This window comes from Sapajus apella, unplaced genomic scaffold (genome assembly GCF_009761245.1).
Source record: "Sapajus apella isolate SASKATOON/1434 unplaced genomic scaffold, GSC_monkey_1.0 scaffold158, whole genome shotgun sequence".
Lineage (NCBI taxonomy): Eukaryota > Metazoa > Chordata > Mammalia > Primates > Cebidae > Sapajus > Sapajus apella.
This window is the reverse complement of record NW_022437098.1, coordinates 301,250-321,469: the sequence shown is the minus strand read 5'-3', so window position 1 is coordinate 321,469 and position 20,220 is coordinate 301,250. Positions and strand designations below refer to the sequence as shown.

The 20,220-nt window shown below is 50.5% G+C and overlaps 1 protein-coding gene across 1 annotated transcript in view; it reads left to right on the top strand.

The window, feature by feature from the left end:
• The first annotated feature begins 1,380 nt into the window (after positions 1–1,380).
• The window catches only part of FBP1 (fructose-bisphosphatase 1), a 33,810-nt gene continuing 14,970 nt past the window's right edge, over positions 1,381–20,220 (top strand). The window contains exons 1-2 of the mRNA XM_032266425.1: positions 1,381–1,676; positions 18,272–18,434. Coding sequence (XP_032122316.1) covers positions 1,507–1,676; positions 18,272–18,434 — 333 coding nt within the window. The 5' untranslated portion in view covers positions 1,381–1,506. The remainder of the gene's footprint in view (positions 1,677–18,271; positions 18,435–20,220) is intronic.

Here is a 20,220-nt window from a genome sequence, read left to right as displayed (position 1 = left end):
TATGAAGACACGGGGTAGATCATGCCTGTCTTCTCCTGCAAACTCTCCTGTGAGTTCCTCCTAGTCAAAGTCAAACCTTACTTGGCCCTCCAGACCTCACCCCTGCATCCCCCCACTGGACCTTCCCTCCCCCGCCTCACCCCTTTGCTAGCTGTTTCAGCTCAACTGGTCTCCTGGCCATTCCCTGAACCTGACACACACTCTCCTACCCCAGGGCCTGTGCCCTGGCTCTCCCGGTGAGGAAGACACTCTCCTCTCCGTCTCCACTGGTGGGCTGCATCCTTCATTGCTGCTCACATTTCCCTTTCCCAGGGAAGCTTTTACCGGGACCTCTGCTCACCCTCTTCTCCCCTGAATATTCCCTGTCTTCCTCTCCTATTTTGCTTTTCTCTGTGCCACTTACGGCACATGTAACAAATGAATCTATCTCTTTATTTATTTTCACTGTATGTTTGTTAAAACATACACTTGAAGAGGGCAGGAGTTTTGTCTGTTTTGATCAGGCTCCACCCCGGAAGGTAGGAGAGTGTTCAGCACAGCAGGTGCTCAGTACATGCTGCTCCGGAATCAGCATCCAACGGGTCAGGATGCAGGCTGTGGAGCCCTCTGGTCGGGAACTCTGTCAGTCACCGCTTTCCTTGGGAGACTCACATCTTGGAAACTCAAGTCCTCAATAGCTCTTGAAATCTAGGAATCTTGAGAAGAGGCCTGGATTGAGGATTCAGACGTGGGCCCTCAGATGGGTAAGAAACGAGGAATCTGTGTCTCCTAGTGGGGACAGAAGAGCCAGGTGACAGGCCAGGCAGGTGGACAGGGCCTGGGCAGGGGGCGGGCGGACAGCCACACGGGGCGGGAGCCTGGGGATTTCGCTGCCTAGCTGGTGGCATTGAACAAGTTACTTAACCTGCCTGAACTTCCGTTTTATGTTTTTGGAGGAAACAGCCATAGCGCTCTGTCTCTGTCAGGGTCCCAGTGGCGACCGATGGCCCGAGTTCCGCTCCACAGTGCAGGTGGCGGGCACGGAGGGATGGCGGGGCGACAGCCCAGGAAGCGTAGGGGCGGCAGGGTGCCTGGGGGCGGGGGTTGGGAGACGGCCGGGAGGATCCCGACCTTATCGGACGATCGGAGCGGGCGGAGCCGCGGTCTGGGCCGCAGGGAGGCGGGGCGCGAGGGTGTTCCTGGGGGCGGGGGGCCGATCCAGCGCCTAGAGGAGTTTTCCCCAATTCGCCCGCCCGCGCCCGGCCTGGCCCAGTTGCACCGCGAGCGCTGCGTACACTGGGGGCGGCAGTCGGTCTGTCAGTCCTCCTGCCAGGTTCCGCCGACCTCACCTGCAGCCCGCGCCTGCAGCCCCGCACCTGCAGCCCCGCACCTGCAGCCCCGCACCTGCAGCCCCGCACCTGCAGCGCGTGCCTGCCACCCTCTGTTTCCGCCCGCGCCTGCAGCCCCGCACCTGCCGCCTGCACCTGCCACCCGCACTTGCAGCTCCGCGCGCGGCCCGGCTACAGCATGGCAGACCAGGCGCCCTTCGACACGGACGTCAGCACCCTGACCCGCTTCGTCATGGAGGAGGGCAGGAAGGCCCGCGGCACGGGCGAGCTGACCCAGCTGCTCAACTCACTCTGCACCGCCGTCAAAGCCATCTCCTCCGCGGTGCGCAAGGCGGGCATCGCGCACCTGTGAGTCGGGCCTCGGCCGTGGGCCCCGTCCTGTCTGTCTGTCTACGTGGGGAGCCTGCCCGGCGGGCCGCCCTTGGGCCCTCTGGTCCACCTGTCGTCAGCCTCTGTCTGTCCGTCTGAGTCTGAGCGCTTCTCTCGCTCACTCTCTGGTAGCCCTCTCTCCTCCTTCACTCTTTCTGGAATTGGAGTCCCAAGGCAGGTTTCTAATTCAGTATCTCTTTGACCTGAAACAAGACCTGTTAGGAGCGAGCGCTCCCCCACCCCAAGCAGGCTAGGAGGTCGCCTGTGTGTCCAGAGCTCTTAGGAGCAGCGGGGCTCATGTCCAGAGGAGCTCCCGTGGGCTGCCCCTTGCTGGGACAGTTGTCATGCCGCCAGAAACAGGGAACATTCAGAACTGCAAAACCCCTACCCATCTGCGATGACGGTGTGTGCAGCCCCTGCCCAATTAGTGGATAGCTCAAAAGTTGTAGAATGGCTGTGAATGAGTCATGAAGTGCATCTCGAATGTCACTGAGCACCGGAATCATTTGGGATCTTGGTAAGATGTGCACCCTCTTTCCATAGCTCTGGGGAAGGTCCTGAGGTTGTGCATTTCTAAGAAGTTCTCCTGTGGTGGGTGCTGCCCATCAGATACTGTTTGTCTACTGATCACATTGTGAGTAGCAAGGGGTCAGGAGGTGTGGTGACTTAAAGGACCCCTTCTTGTGAGGTTTTTTGTGAGTCACACAGTATCCTTTGGTTTGTGCTGGTATGCACAGGTATTTTCTAGCTAATTGATCCTCACTTTAACTGAAGGATAACTGCGTTTTCAGATTGTCCATACACCTTCTAACATTCCCCACACTTACGTATGCTATGAAAATGACACTGGATGCTCATAGCTGACCTGAACAAATATAATCCTGCTACTTTGGTTCAGAATGCATTTCTCCATTTTAAAAAGCTCTCCTCTGCCCCCAGTCCCCCAATCTAGATTCCTTCTCTTACTGGTCGGCTGTCTGGCTTTGATCCTACAGTGTGAATTGGCAGAAGTAATTCGTGTAAAGGAGTTGTATGATCACATTTATTTTCGGATATTAAGCAGGCATGTTAAGGAAGGTGATGACTCCATTACTGTTGCTTCTGGCCCCTCTTAATAATACATTCCTAAGGATTCTTTGCTTTAGAAACATACCCAGGGGAAATCTTACTTAAACTTTAATTTACAGCTAGGATAGGTGGCTCACAGTGTTAACTGCCTTTGAGGACCACGGATATATTTTAAGAAGAGGGCTTGTCCACTGGATGTGGTGGGTCACACCTGTATTCCCAGCACTTTGGGAGGCTGAGATAGGAAGATCACTCGAAGGAGTTCGAGACCAGCCTGGCCAACATGGTGAAATCCTGTCTCTGCTAAAAATATAAAAATTAGCATGGCGGCAGGTGCCTGTAATCCCAGCTACTCGGGAGGCTGAGGCAGGAGAATCACTTGAACCCAAGAGGTGGAGCCTGCAGTGAGCCGAAATCGCATCAGCACATTCCAGCCTGGTCACAGCTTGAGACTCCAGAAAAAAAAAAAAAAAAAAAAAAAAGAGCTTGTCATGTCTGATACTGTTTTAAAAATGTGTCAGTACCTTTTGTACCTCCAGAGAGACTCAGAAATGCAAGATGTGTTTTGATGTGTCCCACTTCTTTATTTTCGTTTCTTTTTTTTGAGACGAAATTTTGTTCTTACCTAGGCTGGAGTGCAATAGCGCAATCTTGGTTCACTGCAACCTCTGCCTCCCGGGTTCAAGTGATTCTCCTGCCTCAGCCTCCCGAGTAGCTGGGATTACAGGCATGCACCACTACGCCTGGATAATTTTGTATTTTTAGTAGAGATGGGGTTTCTCCATATTGGTCAGGCGGGTCTGAATTCCTGACCTCAGGTGATCTGCCTGCCTTGGCCTCCCAAAGTGCTGGGATTACAGGCGTGAGCCACTGCGCCTGGCCTGAGGTGTCCCACTTTCTAAGTAATCTTAGATGGCAGAACTTCAGATAGTGAGATTTTGATAGTGGGCCTGGATGAAGCATGATAATTTTGGCTACATAAGATATGTGTATAATTTATTTATTTCTTTTCAGATGTGGTCTCACTCTGTTGCCCAGGCTGTAGTGCAGAGGTGTGATCCTGGCTCACTGCAGCCTCCACCTCCCGTGCGGAATTGATGCTCCCACCTCAGCCTCCCCAGTAGCTGGGACCATAGGCATGTGCCACCATGCTGGCTAATTTTTGTGTTTTTGTAGAGATGGGGTTTTGTATTTTTTTTTTCTTTTTTTTTTTGAGACAGAGTTTCGCTCTTGTTACCCAGGCTGGAGTGCAATGGCGCGATCTCCGCTCACCGCAACCTCCGCCTCCTGGGTTCAAGCAATTCTTCTGCCTCAGCCTCCTGAGTAGCTGGGATTACAGGCACGCACCACCATGCCCAGCTAATTATTTTTTGTATTTTTAGTAGAGATGGGGTTTCACTATGTTGCCCAGGCTGGTCTCAAATTCCTGGGCTCAAGTGTTTTGCCCACCTTGGCCTCCCAAAATCCTGGGATTACAGGTATGGGCCATTGTGCCTGGCAGATATGTATACTTTTATAACAGATAGTTGTGAATACTAGGTTTTAAAGAAATATTATCATGTTGCACTCATTGACAAAAATTTAAACCATTCAAAAGAACCTAAGGGAAGAGTGAAATCCACCCCATATCTATCCCATGGGGTATCCACTATAAGTAATTCACTGCTTATTTTTCCAGACACTTTTTTATACTCATAAGAGTTTATACATGAACACATATTTACATATGCCTATAAGCAAATAGCAGACAAAATGGGATCACACTCAACACAAGTTTCTGTAGTTTACTTTGTCATTTAATATTATTCAAGGAACGGTCAGGACATCTACATCTGCCTCCTCTTTCGCTGCTGTGTGCTGCTCCCCTGCACACATTACTGAGGCTTTTCTCTATTTTGGGGCACTTAGGTTTTTACTAGTCTTTGGGTATTACGGTGCTGTACCCTTGCAACTGGTGTCCTTGCCTGGTTGTTGGGGTAACTGACAGGGAGGGCTAGATACTGGACGCTGAGCTGATCCCGTGGGAAGTTCAGCGTTCGGCCATTCTCAGTATCACATGTCATCACGCAGGTAGCATGATTCTCAAGTCAGGACCCCAACTTACATTTTAGTCCAGGCTTTGAAATCCGAAATGAAAAACGAACAGGCCTGCAAAGAGCTTGTTGGTGCTGAAGATTGGACCTCTAAGAGCACGTACCCAGAGGGATGGGGTGATTGCAGATCTGCAGGAACCTCACTGCAGCCGGTTTAGGAAGCTACCCGTGATCGTTATGGAAGCATCAGGAGTTTGAGCACAGAGCCTGGTGTTTGTTCTCTCACTTGCTCTCTCTGTCAGCCTAAAGTTGCTATTGTAGTAACGTTCATTGCTTTTATTAAAATGTTCATGGAATCATTGAGTTTCAAACTGAAAGAGACTCAACAGTCACCTAGTCTGTCACCTTGTTGTACAGAAAAGGACCCGGAGACCAAGGAAGACGAGGTGACGGCCTGTGGCTGGGGTCTCAGGAACCCCAGCTTGGGGCTCTTTTGGCTACACCACACATCTCTTTATTTTTTAGAAATCAATTAAAATTCACCAAACCTTAAATCTCATCCCTTAGTTACTTTTTTTTATTTGTTTGAGACAGGACCTCACTCTGTCACCTAGGCTGGAGTGCAGTGGTGCAATCTCAGCTCACTGCAACTTCTGCCTCCCAGGCTCAAGCGATCTCCCATCTCAACATCCAAAGCAGCTGGGACTACAGGAGTGCACCGCCATGGCCCACTAATTTTTGTATTTGTATTTGATTTTATTCAGTTTATTTGTTTATTTATAGATGGGAGTCTCACTCTATTGCCAAGGCTGCAGTGGTACAATTTCAGCTCACTGCAACCTCCGCCTTCCGGCTTCAAGTGAGTCTCCTTCCTCAGTTTCCCTAGCAGCTGAGATTACAGACATGAGCCACCATACTTGGCTAATTTTTGTATTTTTAGTAGAGATGGGGTTTTGCCATGTTGGGCAGGCTCGAACTCCTGACCTCAAGTGATCCACCCACCTCGGCCTTCGAAAGTGCTGAGATTAGAAACGTGAGCCACTACACTTGGCCTAATTGTTGTATTTTTAGTACAGACGGAGTTTAGCCATGTTGGCCAGGCTGTATTTTTGATGCGAATTCAGGCTTAGATGCCAAGGAGCCATTGCTTTGGGTAAGCGTGCCCTGTGAGCTTTCCCTCCGGGATTCTGGCTCCCGCCGTCAGCTCTGAAGAGAGAAACGGTGCGGATCCAGAACGGTCTGCAGCCTGAAGTCCAGCAGATGAAGTCATGGTTCCACTGTCAAATTTGAGTGTTGTCCACCTTGTTGACATTCCGTTGGGAGAAAGTGGTCCTCCAGTGGCTTAAGGCTTTTTGTTCTGTGCGGTTGACTTCCCTTTGTCTCCATTTCCAAATCACCGTCTGAAGATTTCACTGGTTTCATTCAATTTAACAAAATGTTACTGAACGTCCACCACTACAAAGTTCTAGAAGATGAGAGCAACACAGAACTTACTCTGTAGGAAAAAATATTTGTCATAATCACTTAGAATATGCAATAGAGGTTTTGAAAGATGCTTTCATAGAAGGGCCAAAAATACAATTCGGGGCAAAGGACGGTGGAGAGCCAAGAATAGGCGCGTACAGGGCAGCAAAAGGCCTGGAGGCGGGACCGCAGTTCAGGCTGGCGGTCACGCAGGGAGGTGTCCTGAGGTGGGAAAGTGTTTCTGGAAAAGTTACCCTCTCAATTTGACCAGAGCTTGGAGTACTCATGGTGGGGCGTTTCGTGGATGGGAAATTGTGCGTTCGTTGGGGAAGCATCAAATGACAAGGGTGAACATTTTACACTTTTGGGGGTATGTGAAGAGAGATACCAAGGATTTTGAAAGGTTTTTGAGTGGGGCAGTTGTGTGATTGGAGACAGATCTGGAGGTGTGGCTGGAAGTACAGTGGAAGAGGGAAAGGTTGGATATGGGAAAACCAGTGGGAAGGGGGAGGTGTGAGCTGAGTAGCCAGAGAGCTGCAGCTTTGGAGGGGAGAGGAAGGATCTGGAAGAAGTCTGAGCATGGGTTAGATGAGCAGGGCCATGAGGGAGGTTCTGAAATCGCTGGTTCTAGCGACTGAGAGCAGAGCCGTGCCACCGCAAAACAGAACATCACAGAAACAAAAACAAGGAGGAGCTGGCTTTCGGAGTCCGGGGAAGGAGGGAAGATGATCCCAGCGTTTCGGAAATGCTGAACTTGAGATGCTAGAGGGTGATCTGTGGGGAGATGGTCTAGCTGGATGTGCCTGCCTGTTTTGGCACCCTTGCCCTGAGGCAGAGAAAAGAGGAGGAGGTCTGGACCAGTTCAGCAGAACAGAAATGTGCAGGGCTTCAGAGCACGTTCTGGAGAGAGGTGGAGCCGAGCTTAGAGTCCTGGCCCTGCCATTCAATGTCTGTGAGCACTGGGCCGTTGATGTGACATCGCTGAGCCTGTTTCTCCACTTGTAAGATGCAGACAGCTGTTTTTCAGCTTCAGAGAATTATATGAGGATGAATGGAGTTCACGAATTCGGTACCAATGTTGTTAATATCGTTGTTTTCCTGAAGGCTATTTTAGGTTTTTTGGTAAACTTTTATTTGAATATTTTGTTCTTCATTCCTTGGCAGTAGTAGCCTGCATGCGATCAGCAGGGAGAGAGTCCAGGCTAGCACATGACATATGACAACAATGCTGCACACAAGAGTGGCCGCGGGAAATGGCCTCCCATCAGACTCATGCTGTGCTCAGAAGAGTTACTTTAAAATATGGGGTCCTCTCAGTTGTTTGACAGAAGTAATAAAGAGCTTCAGATCTGAGTTTAGAATGACAGGTCAGCTAATACATGTTCAGTCTTATCTTCGAATTTGTAGTTTTTGACTTTAAGCTTTTAGGAACTCTACCAGATTTATTTTATGTTTCTTGAACTCTCTTCTCCACATGACCAAAGAGTGAATTGCGACTTCATTTCCATAAAAGAAGGGCAGCCAGCCACGTGCCGTCCTGTTTGCCCATTTGGGCCCACGTGCATGTACGCAGAGGCAGGTATTTGTGACCTTTGAAAGCAGCTCTCACTAGCGCCTCTTCTTCAGTGTATTTCTGAGCCCTTGGATGTTCCCAGCTGGACAACAGCCAAGGTTCCGTGCCTGGTTACCACGAGATCAAGCAATAACAAGCCAGTGTTACCTTTGACTTTGGTGATAAGAATTAAGTAATAATTTCCCTCCCTTTTTGTTGAGCCAGGTGTTCTGAACCCGAGTCTGGTTTTTTTGTGTGCTGTGTGAAGTGTTGCTGCTGCAATGGTGTTGCTCAGTCACAGGGACTTTGGGAGAAGATGGTCCTAAGTTGCAGATCCAGGCAGCCCCCGAGGGCTTTAGTTCTGGCAGCCTCTGGCTCCAGCCCTTGTGTCCTTCAGTGCTTTAGAGGTGCTGGGAAAGGCAACCTCCCCCAGTCTTCACCAGTCTGCATGTTCAATGTCACAAACTCCATGGCTGTGAAATGGTTCCTTCTGTTTGAGGAAACATTTGCAAACTTGGAAAACAATGCTAAACTGGAATAAAAATTTCCAATGATTTCAAAGCACTGGCCACATTAACCTGTGCTTCTAAGGTGTTCCGCATCATATGAACTAAAATGACTAAGAGCTCTTTAAGCTTTTCAGTGAGGTTTACAGTAAAGAAGATATATTATAGGCAGTTTCTCGAGTTGAGTTCTGCTCCCCAAACTCCAGGAAGAGCTCCTTCATGCCTCTGGGGTTGGGAAGGGAAAGGTCACAGAAACTTCAACCCTGTCTGGTGCTTTTCCACTTGGGCTGCAGGGTGAACTAATTTGAGTAAAACTGAAGCGAAATGTCAAGAACATCTCAAATAAATAGTATCCCCAGTGAGATTTTATCAAATGTAAACTTGGAGCACTTTTTTTCTTTTTCCAGTTCCATATTGGCCATCCTCCAAGATGCTGCCTGCAAAACTGGTTTAGAGATACCTTCCCTTCCCCCAGACCTCCAAGTCACCCGAGGCTTACTTAGTGGATGCCTGTGGGGCTCTGTTAAGAGCCATGTGTCAGCCTTGGTGGGGAGCGCTGTGAACTCGGTGCACCATGTGCATTATCCAACATCCCCACAAAGCTGGCCAGAAACAGCCACTCAGGGACTTTGCACAAGTTGATGGCGGTCACATCATCAGTACGAAGCAAAGGCAGAATCTGAACTCGGGTCTTTCTGGTGCTGAATGCTTGCTTCTCCGCATGGTCATGTGATGCCAGGGGAGTTATGGGTGGGAATGGTAACATTTCTTGCACACTTGCCTATGCACTGACACTTTTCTGACCACTTTACCTGTATCAACTCAGTTATCCCCCTCTCTGTAGACTGTGAAGCAGACACACTACATTCCCATATTGCAGATGAACCAGAGGTCACAGATGCCAAGTGACATTCCCAGGATGCTGAGCATGAAGCAGAGCTGAGTATAGAGTCCCAGCCTGGGGCCTTGACCATTACGCTGTAGTTTCCTGATGAACTGGGTGGAGGGAAAGAGTCATTGCATTTGTCTAATGCTAAGTTTGCACAGCAAACACGCTTTTACCAAGAAGCTATGCTAATCTGGAGGGGTGTTTTCCGGGGTTGGGAGTCTTGGATGGTAGAGGTTATGCAGGCAGGCATTACCAATACCACTGGATCTAATGGAGTTTATTATCTTAGCAATTCCTGGATCCTTTTATTACCCTCTAAATTTAGTCATTCATTCACGTTGAGAACTTACTATGTGTAGGCATTGTTCCAGGCGCTAAGGATACATGGTGAACAAAATACTCTTGTTTCCAGGCTCAAGAACTGGTAGGTCTTTCTTCCTCCAGAGGCACATCCAGGTGTGCCATGTTTATGCAAGAGTTTCAGTCCCCTCGGAGAATACACTCAGCCTTTAGCCGGTGCCCTGCGATTTTTCTTCAGACCTCACTAGAAAAACCTCAGGCTGCCTGTAAGTTTCTAATTGTGAATGTCCCGGGTGGAGGGCTGTGCGTGGGAGCTGGCTGTCCTCAGGATGGCCCAACGGGTGAGCTGCCAGAGCTCAGAGGCCTTCCACTCGTGACATTCTTGTACAAAGCAGGTTGGGCTCCGTCCTCTAAGATCAGGGTTTTAGGTGGCATTTCCATGGGTGGCAGCCCTGTCTGTGCCCTCCCTCCCAGCAGCTCCTAGAAGAGAGTGGGCCATTCCTAAGGCCATGAAGACAATGCCCCATCCACAAGGGTCATCTTCCATGCCTATGGACTCTCCCGGTCCTCTTTCAGTGGTGGTTGAGAGAGTAGACCCTCCGCACTCCATCCCCAGGAGCGCGGGTTATGCGATGTCATGGATGCTGATGTCTCACTCCTGCACACATTTTCCAGGCTCCTGGCACCATGGAGGATCTCTTGGAGGCTGGTGTCTTCAGCTTTGGGCTCTGATCCATCCTCATTTCTTTAATTATGTGGCCTAACCACCCAAATCAGTTAACAGGTTTCCATTTTCTAGGCTAAAGCTTGAGATGTGAATTAGTTCCTCCAAGCAGCTGTGGTTTTATTTCCAGAAGCTGCCCCCAGATCAACAGCTGTGTCTATTTACTGACCATGGATCTGTGAGGGGCCCTAGTAGGACCCATGCTAATCAGCTCTGCTTTTTCTATATTTAAAAAAAAAAAAAAACAACCTTTGGCTGGTTGTGATGGCTCACGCCTGTGATCCCAGCACTTTGGGAGGCCAGTGTGGGTGGATCATGAAGTCAGGAGTTCACCCTGTCTCTACTAAAAATACAAAAATTAGCCAGGTGTGGTGACAAACACCTGTAATCCCAGCTACTGGGGAGGCTGAGGCAGGAGAATCGCTTGAACCCAGGAAGCGGAAGTTGCAGGGAGCCAAGATCATGCCATTGCACTCTAGCCTGGGTGACAGAGCGAGACTCTGTCTCAGAACAAAGAAACAAGCAAACAACAACCAAAAACCTTTAATTAAAATTACCCAATAGATTGCATGTAACTATATACTTGTTTTATAAACTTAAATCAAGATATAACATGGTACGAGATTTTAAAGTAGGTATAAATATAGTGTAAGTTATGATTATCATCATTGTTCTCTTTGCTATTCTCAGGAGAATCTCAGCTTCAGCTTATATATATAGAAATCAAATATCTGGGTCTTCTAGAACAGTGCAATTTAAAAGCATGTCCTAGGCCAGGCGTGGTGGCTCACGCCTGCAATCCCAGTAATTTGGGAGGCCGAGGTGGGCAGATCACTAGGTCAAGCGATCAAAACCATCCTGCCAACATGGTGAAACCCCATCTCTACTAAAAAATACAAAAATTAGCTGGGTGTGGTGGCGCGCGCCTGTAGTCCCAGCTACCCGGGAGGCTGAGGCAGGGGAATTGCTTGAACCCAGGAGGCAGAGGTTGCAGTGAGCCGAGATCGTGCCACTGCACTCTAGCCAGGCACCTGGTGACAGAGTGAGACTCTGTCTCAAAAAAAAAGAAAAAAGCATGTCCTAGAATTTTTGGCTATGGTTTGAAAGCCAGCTGTTGATTCACACATGCCTGGAAGTAGCTGACATCTGTGCAACGCTGTGCCCTGATTCGGGGCTCTGGGGTTCTGCGCAGCCGGGCTGGCCTCCTTGCTATGTGTGGGGCACTTAAATTCTGTTGCCTGCAGTGGCAGCCAATGGTGCTCTGGCCTCAGCAGGTGCCGGTTCTCTCGCTTCTGCCTGCTACTTCTCAAGGGAGGCCTCAAGCCACTTTCCTCTGTATGCTCTGGCATTTCTCCTCTTAGGCCCAACACAGAAAAGGTGGAGAAAACCTCACACTGTTGCCTTTTCCCTCTGTGATAGCTTTTTTTTTTTTTTTTTGGAGACAGAGTCTCTCTCTGTGGCCCAGGCCAGAGTGCAGTGGCGTGATCTCGGTTCACTGCAACCTTTGCCTCCTGGATTCAAGTACTTCTTGTGTCTCAGCCTCCTGAGTAGCTGGGATTACAGGCATGTGCCACCATACCTGGCTAATTTTTGTATTTTTAGTAGACGTGGGGTTTCACCATGTTGGCAGGCTGGTCTAGAACTCCTGGCCTCAAGTGATCCACCTGCCTTGGCCTCCCAAATGTTGGGATTACAGGCATGTGCCACCACACCTGGCTAATTTTTGTATTTTTAGTAGACGTGGGGTTTCACCATGTTGGCAGGCTGGTCTAGAACTCCTGGCCTCAAGTGATCCACCTGCCTTGGCCTCCCGAATGTTGGGATTACAGGCATGAGCCACCATGCCTGGCCACCTCTGTGATACTTTTATTCAGAAAACATTTCCTTGGCAGATCAAGTTGCTGGCTCAGTCAAAACTGCCCTCCCTGTCGCTGCGTGATCAGCCCCCGACTGCTACTGACTCCTTTTCTGGCAGCGGGGGAAGCAGGGAGTAGGGGAGGAACGTGGGGGAAGGGAGCTAACCTAGAGGCTCACAGCTCGCTCAGCTCAGCCCATGTCTTGGCTGATTCAGCTGTAAGAAACGGCCTCTCCTTTGGCTGTAAGGCACAGTTGGGCTGGGGAAGGCTTTGTTGATGGTTTCCCATATCCCTGCAGCCCCATTTGCTGCCTTACCCATCCCCAGAGAGCGGCAAATTGGGAGCTGATCTAGAAGGGAGCCAGGTGGTATGTGCAAGGCTCCACTCGCGTCCCATTGAGGGTACTTGGTGTCATCACCTCTGGTTCATAGCTGCCTCCTGGAAGCACCTTCCAAGGCAGGACGGGCTTCTGATTCTGCTGGGCTCTCCTGGAGTCTTTCTAGAACTTCAGGCCGGGGATCGCAGCCACTGCATTCTCTAGGGCTCAGGACTGTCTCACCAGGACCGGAGCCCCACACTTGCTATTGACTCTAGGCAGGTGACCCCGACTTCTCTAGGTGAATGCTCTTGTTACTCTGTCCTTAGGGCCTTTGAGGAATGATGACTGATCAGCGGGCAGACATTTATGATTTCTAAGGGGGCTTCTAAAGGCTTATGGAGAAAATAAACTGCATGTGCTCTTCAGCTAATTAGCTCCTCGGGCATGTTTCTGAGAGCTTCTTTCCTCTGTCAGAATCACAGAGGCCTTGCCTGCTTGCGGCAATGGAAATGTGTTACCTCCGGGACATCTGAACCTTTCTTAGGGTCCCCGAGCTGTGATGCCGGAGGTTTGCTGGAGCCTGCGTCTGGCCCTGACTGCTCACTGTGGCCGTGCAACCCCGACAGGAGTGACATAGGGCGGTGTGAGCAGCACAGGGTGCGGCCAGCTCAGCTCAGAGGAGACCCAGGGACATGACGCACACCGGACATCGTTGCCGTCAATGTGGCAGCGTTGTTGGCCGGCAGCTGGGGAATTTATTCTCTTGACGCACTGTTTCCACCTTAGGATCTTTTCCCTGCACTTTTCTGGAAGGTTTTCATAGGGCCTGGGTTAATCAGGAGAAGCCTCCCTGCAAGGTGTCTTAGCAAAGTTGCAAAGTACATGACATTGAGCTGGAGGGGCCCACCGTCATCTGTCTTCATGTGTCTTTTATGCTTCAAGGACAACTGGAGGATAGCTGGAGAAGGGTCCTTCCTGCTAGAAGAGGGGAGGGACCCTTCGGGGGGGTAAAGAGAAGAGGCGTTCCCAAGAAAGCGGCAGGAACCAGCTTAACACATCTGTCACCACCCAGTGGTGTCATGGAAACCTGAAGCAGGCAGAGCCCAATGCCTGTCGGTTTGGTGGACGCAGGCGGCCCCGTCCGTGCAGGTGCGGAGGGCCCCGTGTGGTCTGGTGGACGCAAATCACCCTGCCCGTGCAGGCAGTGAGGGCCCTGCGTGGCTTGGCAGATGCAGGCGGCCCCGTCCGTGCAGGTGCAGAGGGCCCTGTGTGGTCTGGTGGACGCAAATCACCCTGCCCGTGTAGGCAGTGAGGGCCCCGCGTGGCTTGGCGGATGCAGGCGGCCCCGTCTGTGCAGGTGCGGAGGGCCCTGTGTGGTCTGGTGGACGCAGATCACCCTGTTCATGCAGGCAGTGAGGGCCTCCGCGTGGCTTGGCGGATGCAGGCGGCCCCGTCCGTGCAGGTGGGGAGGGCCCTGTGCCATGCATCCTTGCAGAGTGCTCTGTGGCCCCACAAGTCTCCCATTGGGAACAGGGTGTACCACTTCTGTGGCCCTCAGCTTCTCCGTGTTGGTTCCTTGGTGTGCCAAGGGTAGGAGCCATCTGAGACTCTTGGAGTGGCAGTGGGGAGGCCTGGTTGGTGGTCCTGGTTTGCCAAGTCTACCCCTGGACACCGACTGTAACCTCTCGTAGGCCAGGACATGATCTAGGGCAACAGAAATTGCTCCTCACTTTAATCTGGCCGACTGCTGAGTCTGCAAGCTCAGAAAATGTAGTCCAGAGCATCAGGAAATAGCCTACTTCCATTTGATCTCATGAAACAAGTCATGGTGCCCCTGTGTTTGGGACACAGTTACGGGATACCTTGTCTCTCCCCGGCTGGCAGGGCTAGCTCAGGTGTACCACAAATCAGAGCCAGCCTTACAAGGACTTTCTCCCCCTGGGTCTCCTCTTTCTGGATTTAGATGCTTCCTGGATCCAGGCATCACAGGAAAAAGACCTCAGGCTTTACAAAATTACTGGTATAAATGTGCACATAGCACCCACTCCCCTCCATTTGGAAATATGGGAAAAATGAACTTACTGTTTCCTTTGGCTAAATTGCTAACATACAGCTCTTCTCTGGGGTCATTACTAGCTGACTTATTTGGGCTCCTTTAGGGCTTTTTCATTTCCTTCCTTTTTTTTTTTTTTGAGACAGAGTTTTTGTTGTTGTTGCCCAGCTGGAGTGCAGTGGCGGGATCTTGGCTCACTGCTACCTCTGCTTCCCGGGTTCAAGGGATTCTTCTGCCTCAGCTTCCCAAGTAGCTGGGATTACAGGCATGCACAAGCATCACCGGCTAATTTTTATATATTTAGTAGAGACGGGTTTCACCATGTTGGTCAGGCTGGTCTCGAACTCCTGACCTCAGGTGATCCACCCGCCTCAACCTCCCAAAGTGCTGGGATTACAGGCATGAGCCACTGTACCGGCCCATTTTCTCCCATTCTTATGAAAAACATTCAAAATACCATTCAGCTTGAATGCTCCCTTTGCAGGGAAGTCTTCCTGACCGTCTAAATTAACCATCTCTCCTCTCGTCTCCCTCCCCCGTCATTTTGTTTGTGTTTTATGATAGTGAGCACCTGCCACCATCTGACATACCTTTTTCATTCCAAAACATTTCATTATGCGTTTCTTGTTTGTCTCACCCCAATAGAATATACGCTGTATGAGGGTGGGGACTTATCTACTGGGTTCCGCACTGTAGCCCCAGCACCTGGAACAGCTCCCCGTGCACAGCAGGTCCCCAGAGAATGTCTGTGGAATAAATGAGCACTCAGAGAGCTGTCTAGGAAGCTTCTGAGTAAAAGAGACCATGGCCTGAGTGTTCCTGAGGAAAGAGCCTGAGCAGATGGGACTCGGGCCAAAGTGTGATAGAGGCTTTTCCTTCCATACCTGCCTCAGTCTCTCATCCGTGTCCAGTTCCTTCGGCCCCTCTGCCCAGCCCCCACCCTAGTCCCTGAGCTGTCTCCGTCGGGTTGCGCCCATTAGTGCTAAGCCTTTTCTGTTTGTCATCTCATGCGATGACATGGGGACGGACCTCACTTCCCTCTTTGGACACATGCGAAAGGGAGGGAGGCTCAGAGAAGGCGGGGGGGTGGGCCTGGGAGCTGAGGCTCAGCCCTGGCCTCTGCCTTGAAGCCCTCCTTCTCGTCCATTGGTGCTGTTTGTCCCCTGGAATCAGAAGTGACTTCGACATGGTGGCTCATGCCTGTAATCCCAGCACTTTGGAAGGCTGAGGTGGGCAGATCACTTGTGGTCAAGTATTCAAGACCAGGCTGACCAACATGGCAAAACCCTGTTTGTACTAAAAATACAAAAAATCAGCTGCTACTCAGGAGGCTGAGGCAGGAGAATCGCTTGAACCTGGGAGGTGGAGGTTGCAGTGAGCCGAGATCACCCAACTGCACACAAGCCTGGGCGACAGAGTAACACTCTTGTCTCCAAAAAAAAAAATAATAATAATAAATAAAATTAAAAAAATAATAAAGCGTGACTTTGACAGTGGAACGCTCGGACTGGAAAGGAGAGAGCACTGCTGCTACTGGGGCCCTTGAGGGAGCTGCATTTGGCTGGTGGGCCCTGCCAAGTCCCTCTGGCCTCCTGGGTTTTGACTGCCTTCTTCCTCCATGGGCCCTGGCCTTACCATTGGGGTCAGAAAAAGAGCATGTGGAAATAGAATCGAAAGCCCAGAGACACAGGGTCCAGTTCCAAGCTGGTGTCTCGTGTTGGTCTTCACTCATGAAACAGGAGTGATGGCGGAAAAGAGAAGCGGCAGGGGGAGGGCTGGTGGGGCGATGCGTGGTGTGCAGGCTGGAGAGGGAATGGTGCCAGGAGTGGTGGCAACGCGCTGGCGGGTGGGCCCGAGGAGACAGCTGGAGCTAGCTCCCGAGACTCACGTGGGTCTGGACCAGCTCGGCCGGTTTGGATGGTTTGTAGGGGCGGCTCAGTTTTGCCCAGCCAGACACAGCAAGTTATGTTTTGGGAAAATGCAGGAGAGGAAGCAGTCACAGCCACTGACGCAGGGACCATCAGCTCCCAGGTGAGTGTCCTTACCACCCACTTTCAGCCGCTTGCTGGTGTCTTCAAAGTCCCATCTTTTTCCCTTCCCACATCTGGGCTCTTCTTGCCTTGCTCTGTGCAAGCCCCCTTCCTGTGAGACGTCTCTTTTCTGTGTTCAGGGCAACCCCAGGCTATGCCGCTTCTCTAAGTCGGACAAGCTAGGCTGCGTTTGGACAAGCCACTTGGATTCTGGGAGTTCTACAATTACTGAGTTGCAGGTAGCCTAAAAATAGTGAAAACTGGCCCGGGTGTGGTGGCTCACGCCTGTATTCCCAGCACTTTGGGAGGCTGAGGCAGGTGGACCATGAGGTCAGGAGTTCAAGACCAGCCTGGCCAACATGGTCAAACCCTGTCTCTACTGAAAATACAAAAATTAGCCAGGCATGATGGCGCGCTTCTGTGATCCCAGCTACTCAGGAGGCTGAGGCAGGAGAACTGCTTGAACTTGGGAGGCGGAGGTTGCAGTGAGCTGAGATCTCGCCATTGCACTCCAGCCTTGGCGACAGAGCGAGACTTCATCTCAAAAAAAAAGAAAAAGTGAAAACTGCAGGATCCCCGCAACTTCCATGCCCTTGGACTCCTGCCAGGGGCCCAGAGTGTCGCCAAGAGAGCCCTGGCCTGGGAGTCAGAGGCGGCGTCTCCCCTCCACCCTGCCTTTGTGAGGAGGCCCACAGGAGTCTTGGGGTCTGAGTTTTCTCCTCTATAAACTAAGGTGGTGGGGACAGTTGATGCTTTGTTTCTTTTGGGGTCTTTTTAGTTATAAAGCCATAAAAGTCCTTGGCTTGGCTCATAGCTCGGGTTCTCCCAACCCAGACTTCCTCGGTTGCTGAGTCTGTTAACTGATCCATTTAACCCCTGCATTTTGGGGGCCAACATTGGTTCTTTGTGGGCAAAACCAAAAACACCCTCAAACTTTTTATGTAGAGAGCACTAATATACATACTTCAGTAAACAGATTTTAAAAACTTCTTGGGGGCGTATGGTGAGGAAAAAATGTTCTAAAAAGCTTCCTAAGGGAAACATAATGAAAACAAAGTTAAGAAACACTGATTTAACCACAAAGGTGTGCAGGCACCATGACAGGTCCGAGGTAAAGAGGCAGATGACAGCATCTCCTCCTCTCGAGGGTCTGTCCAGAGGGACCACTGCCCTTCCTGCCTTGCTAAAGAGGCAGATGACAGCATCTCCTCCTCTCGAGGGTCTGTCCAGAGGGACCACTGCCCTTCCTGCCTTGCTAAAGAGGCAGATGATAGCATCTCCTCCTCTCGAGGGTCTGTCCAGAGGGACCACTGCCCTTCCTGCCTTGCTCTCCCAAGCCATGTGTCCTCCTTCCTTTCTTCTAATCTTTTTAAAAAATACTTTAAGTTCAATCATGTGCAGAACGTTCAGGTTTGTTACATAGGTATACACGTGCCATGGTGGTTTGCTGCACCCATCATCTACATTAGGTATTTGTCCTAATGCTCTCCCTCCCCGAGCCCCCACCTCCCGACGGGCCCCAGTGTATGATGTTCCCCTCCCTGTGTCCATGTGTTCTCATCGTTCAACTCCCACTCATGAGTGAGAACGTATGGTGCTTGGTTTTCTGTCCTGTGTTAGTTTGCTGAGAATGATGGTTTCCAGCTTCATCCATGTTCCTGCAAAGGACACGAACACTTTCTTCCACATCTTAACAAACACTCACGTTTGGTGGGTTCATGGGCAGATCTACGTGTTCCGGTGGTCATGGCTTATTTTTTGTGGCTTTTGTCCCCGGTAGCTATGGCATTGCTGGTTCTACCAACGTGACGGGTGATCAAGTGAAGAAGCTGGATGTCCTCTCCAACGACCTGGTCATGAACATGTTGAAGTCATCCTTTGCCACGTGTGTTCTCGTGTCAGAAGAAGATAAACATGCCATAATAGTGGAACCGGAGAAAAGGGTGGGTCTGCCCTTCCCCCGACAAGGGCTTGAATGTAACCGGTTTTCTTCCCAGCGTCATAACTGACCCCCCGTGTTTAGCTGAGCTGGGTTTCTGGGAGTCCCCTAGGTCCCTCTTGCAGTCAGTCCACAGCTTCCTCCTCACCGCTGCCAGCTCTTGAATCCTCCCTGCGCCACTGTGCAGACGACTGCCGGGGCTCACACTGCCCTCTCTCCAGTGGACTCCCATGGACTCATCTCCATTTCTAACTTTTTATTGCTGTGTTTAAGGATCTCCAAACTCTGGCTTCTCTTGGCTGCGTCTTTTACTACAACCCCATCCACCAAATTCCTGACGTTCACACTGAACCGCCTGTTGACCTAGACTGCTTGGAACTTCCACCCTGACGCACGCATTGGAGTCCCTACTGGTCTGTCTCTGCTGCTGCTTCTTTTTATTTTTTTGAGATAGTGTTTTCCTCTTGTTGCCCAGTGTGGAGCACAGTGATGTGATCTCAGTTCACTGCAACCTCTGCTTCCCAGGTTCAAGTGATTCTCCTGCCTCAGCCTCCCGAGTAGCTGGGATTTCAGGTGCCCACGACCACACCTGGCTAATTTTTATATTTTTAGTAGAGACAAGGTTTCACCATGTTGGCCAGGCTGGTCTTGAACTCCTGACGTCAAGTGATTCACCTGCCTCAGCCTCCCAAAGTGCTGGGATTACAGGCGTGAGCCACCATGCCTGGGCTTGTCTCTGCTTCTTGAGAGCAGGAAATAAGTTTTATTTGTTTCTGTGTTCCAGTGTCTAGCGTGATGCCTGGCACATTGGAGGGCCCAACAGCAAATGACTGTTGAAAAAGATTGTTAAATGAAAGACTATATCCAGCTTTTATAAAATAACAATTATAATTAAAAAACAAAGCTTCTGAGATTAGAAGTGCAATTATATGGAGTTCTGTCTTTCCCAGTTTGAGAGGAACTGGGAAAGTCAAGGAGTAGAGTTACAAAAAAACAATGAGAAGATGAAGAGGCTGCCTGTCCTCACCCTATTAAGACGGCAGGAGCCACATCCGATGAGCTTGTTTTTCATCATTCCTAAAATAGCGTTACATGCCAGAGTCGAAGTTCATGTTTTTCTCTGCTGGGCCGTTCAAGGTCTTTGGCACCTTTAGGCATATGGCTTAGATTTGTTGTTTAATATCCTCCGCTGCTCACACCAGACCTCTCTGTCTACCACGGGCCTTCATGACAGGCAGGTTTCCATGTTCCAGTTTCCAGGTCCTTCTGCATTAGTGAGGGTGGTCCGTTAAGAGCAAGCGGGCAGGGAATCGTGTTAATCTGATACAGACGTTTAAAAACCACATCGGAAAGTGGCTAATTTGGAGATGGAAAATTCCCAGTGGTGTGCTGGTAAACTGGGTCTCAAAGCAAACAAACATATCTCTGATATGTGCGCTTGCGTCTGTCAGTGGTGTGAATACTCTCCCACGGCTGGTTTTAAGCTAGCGCTGTGACGTCACTGAAGGCAGAGTTGGGAAGACCATGCATGGTTAGTGCCTGAGAGCCGATGCCAGCCCGCTCCCGCACACCGCTGAAAATCCCACTCAGAACAGGAGACTGCAGCCGTCCCACTGTCACACAGTCATCTCCTTGGGGACTCAGGCTAGATAGTAAGGCTGGTTGCCTCGCCGGGAGTTCAAACACGCCCATCTCCCTCCCCGCTTGAAAATTACATTATCAGAACATGCCCATCATCTAGCTCCGCCTTGGAAATCCCCTCTGCACTCGGCACCTAACCCGCCTTGGAA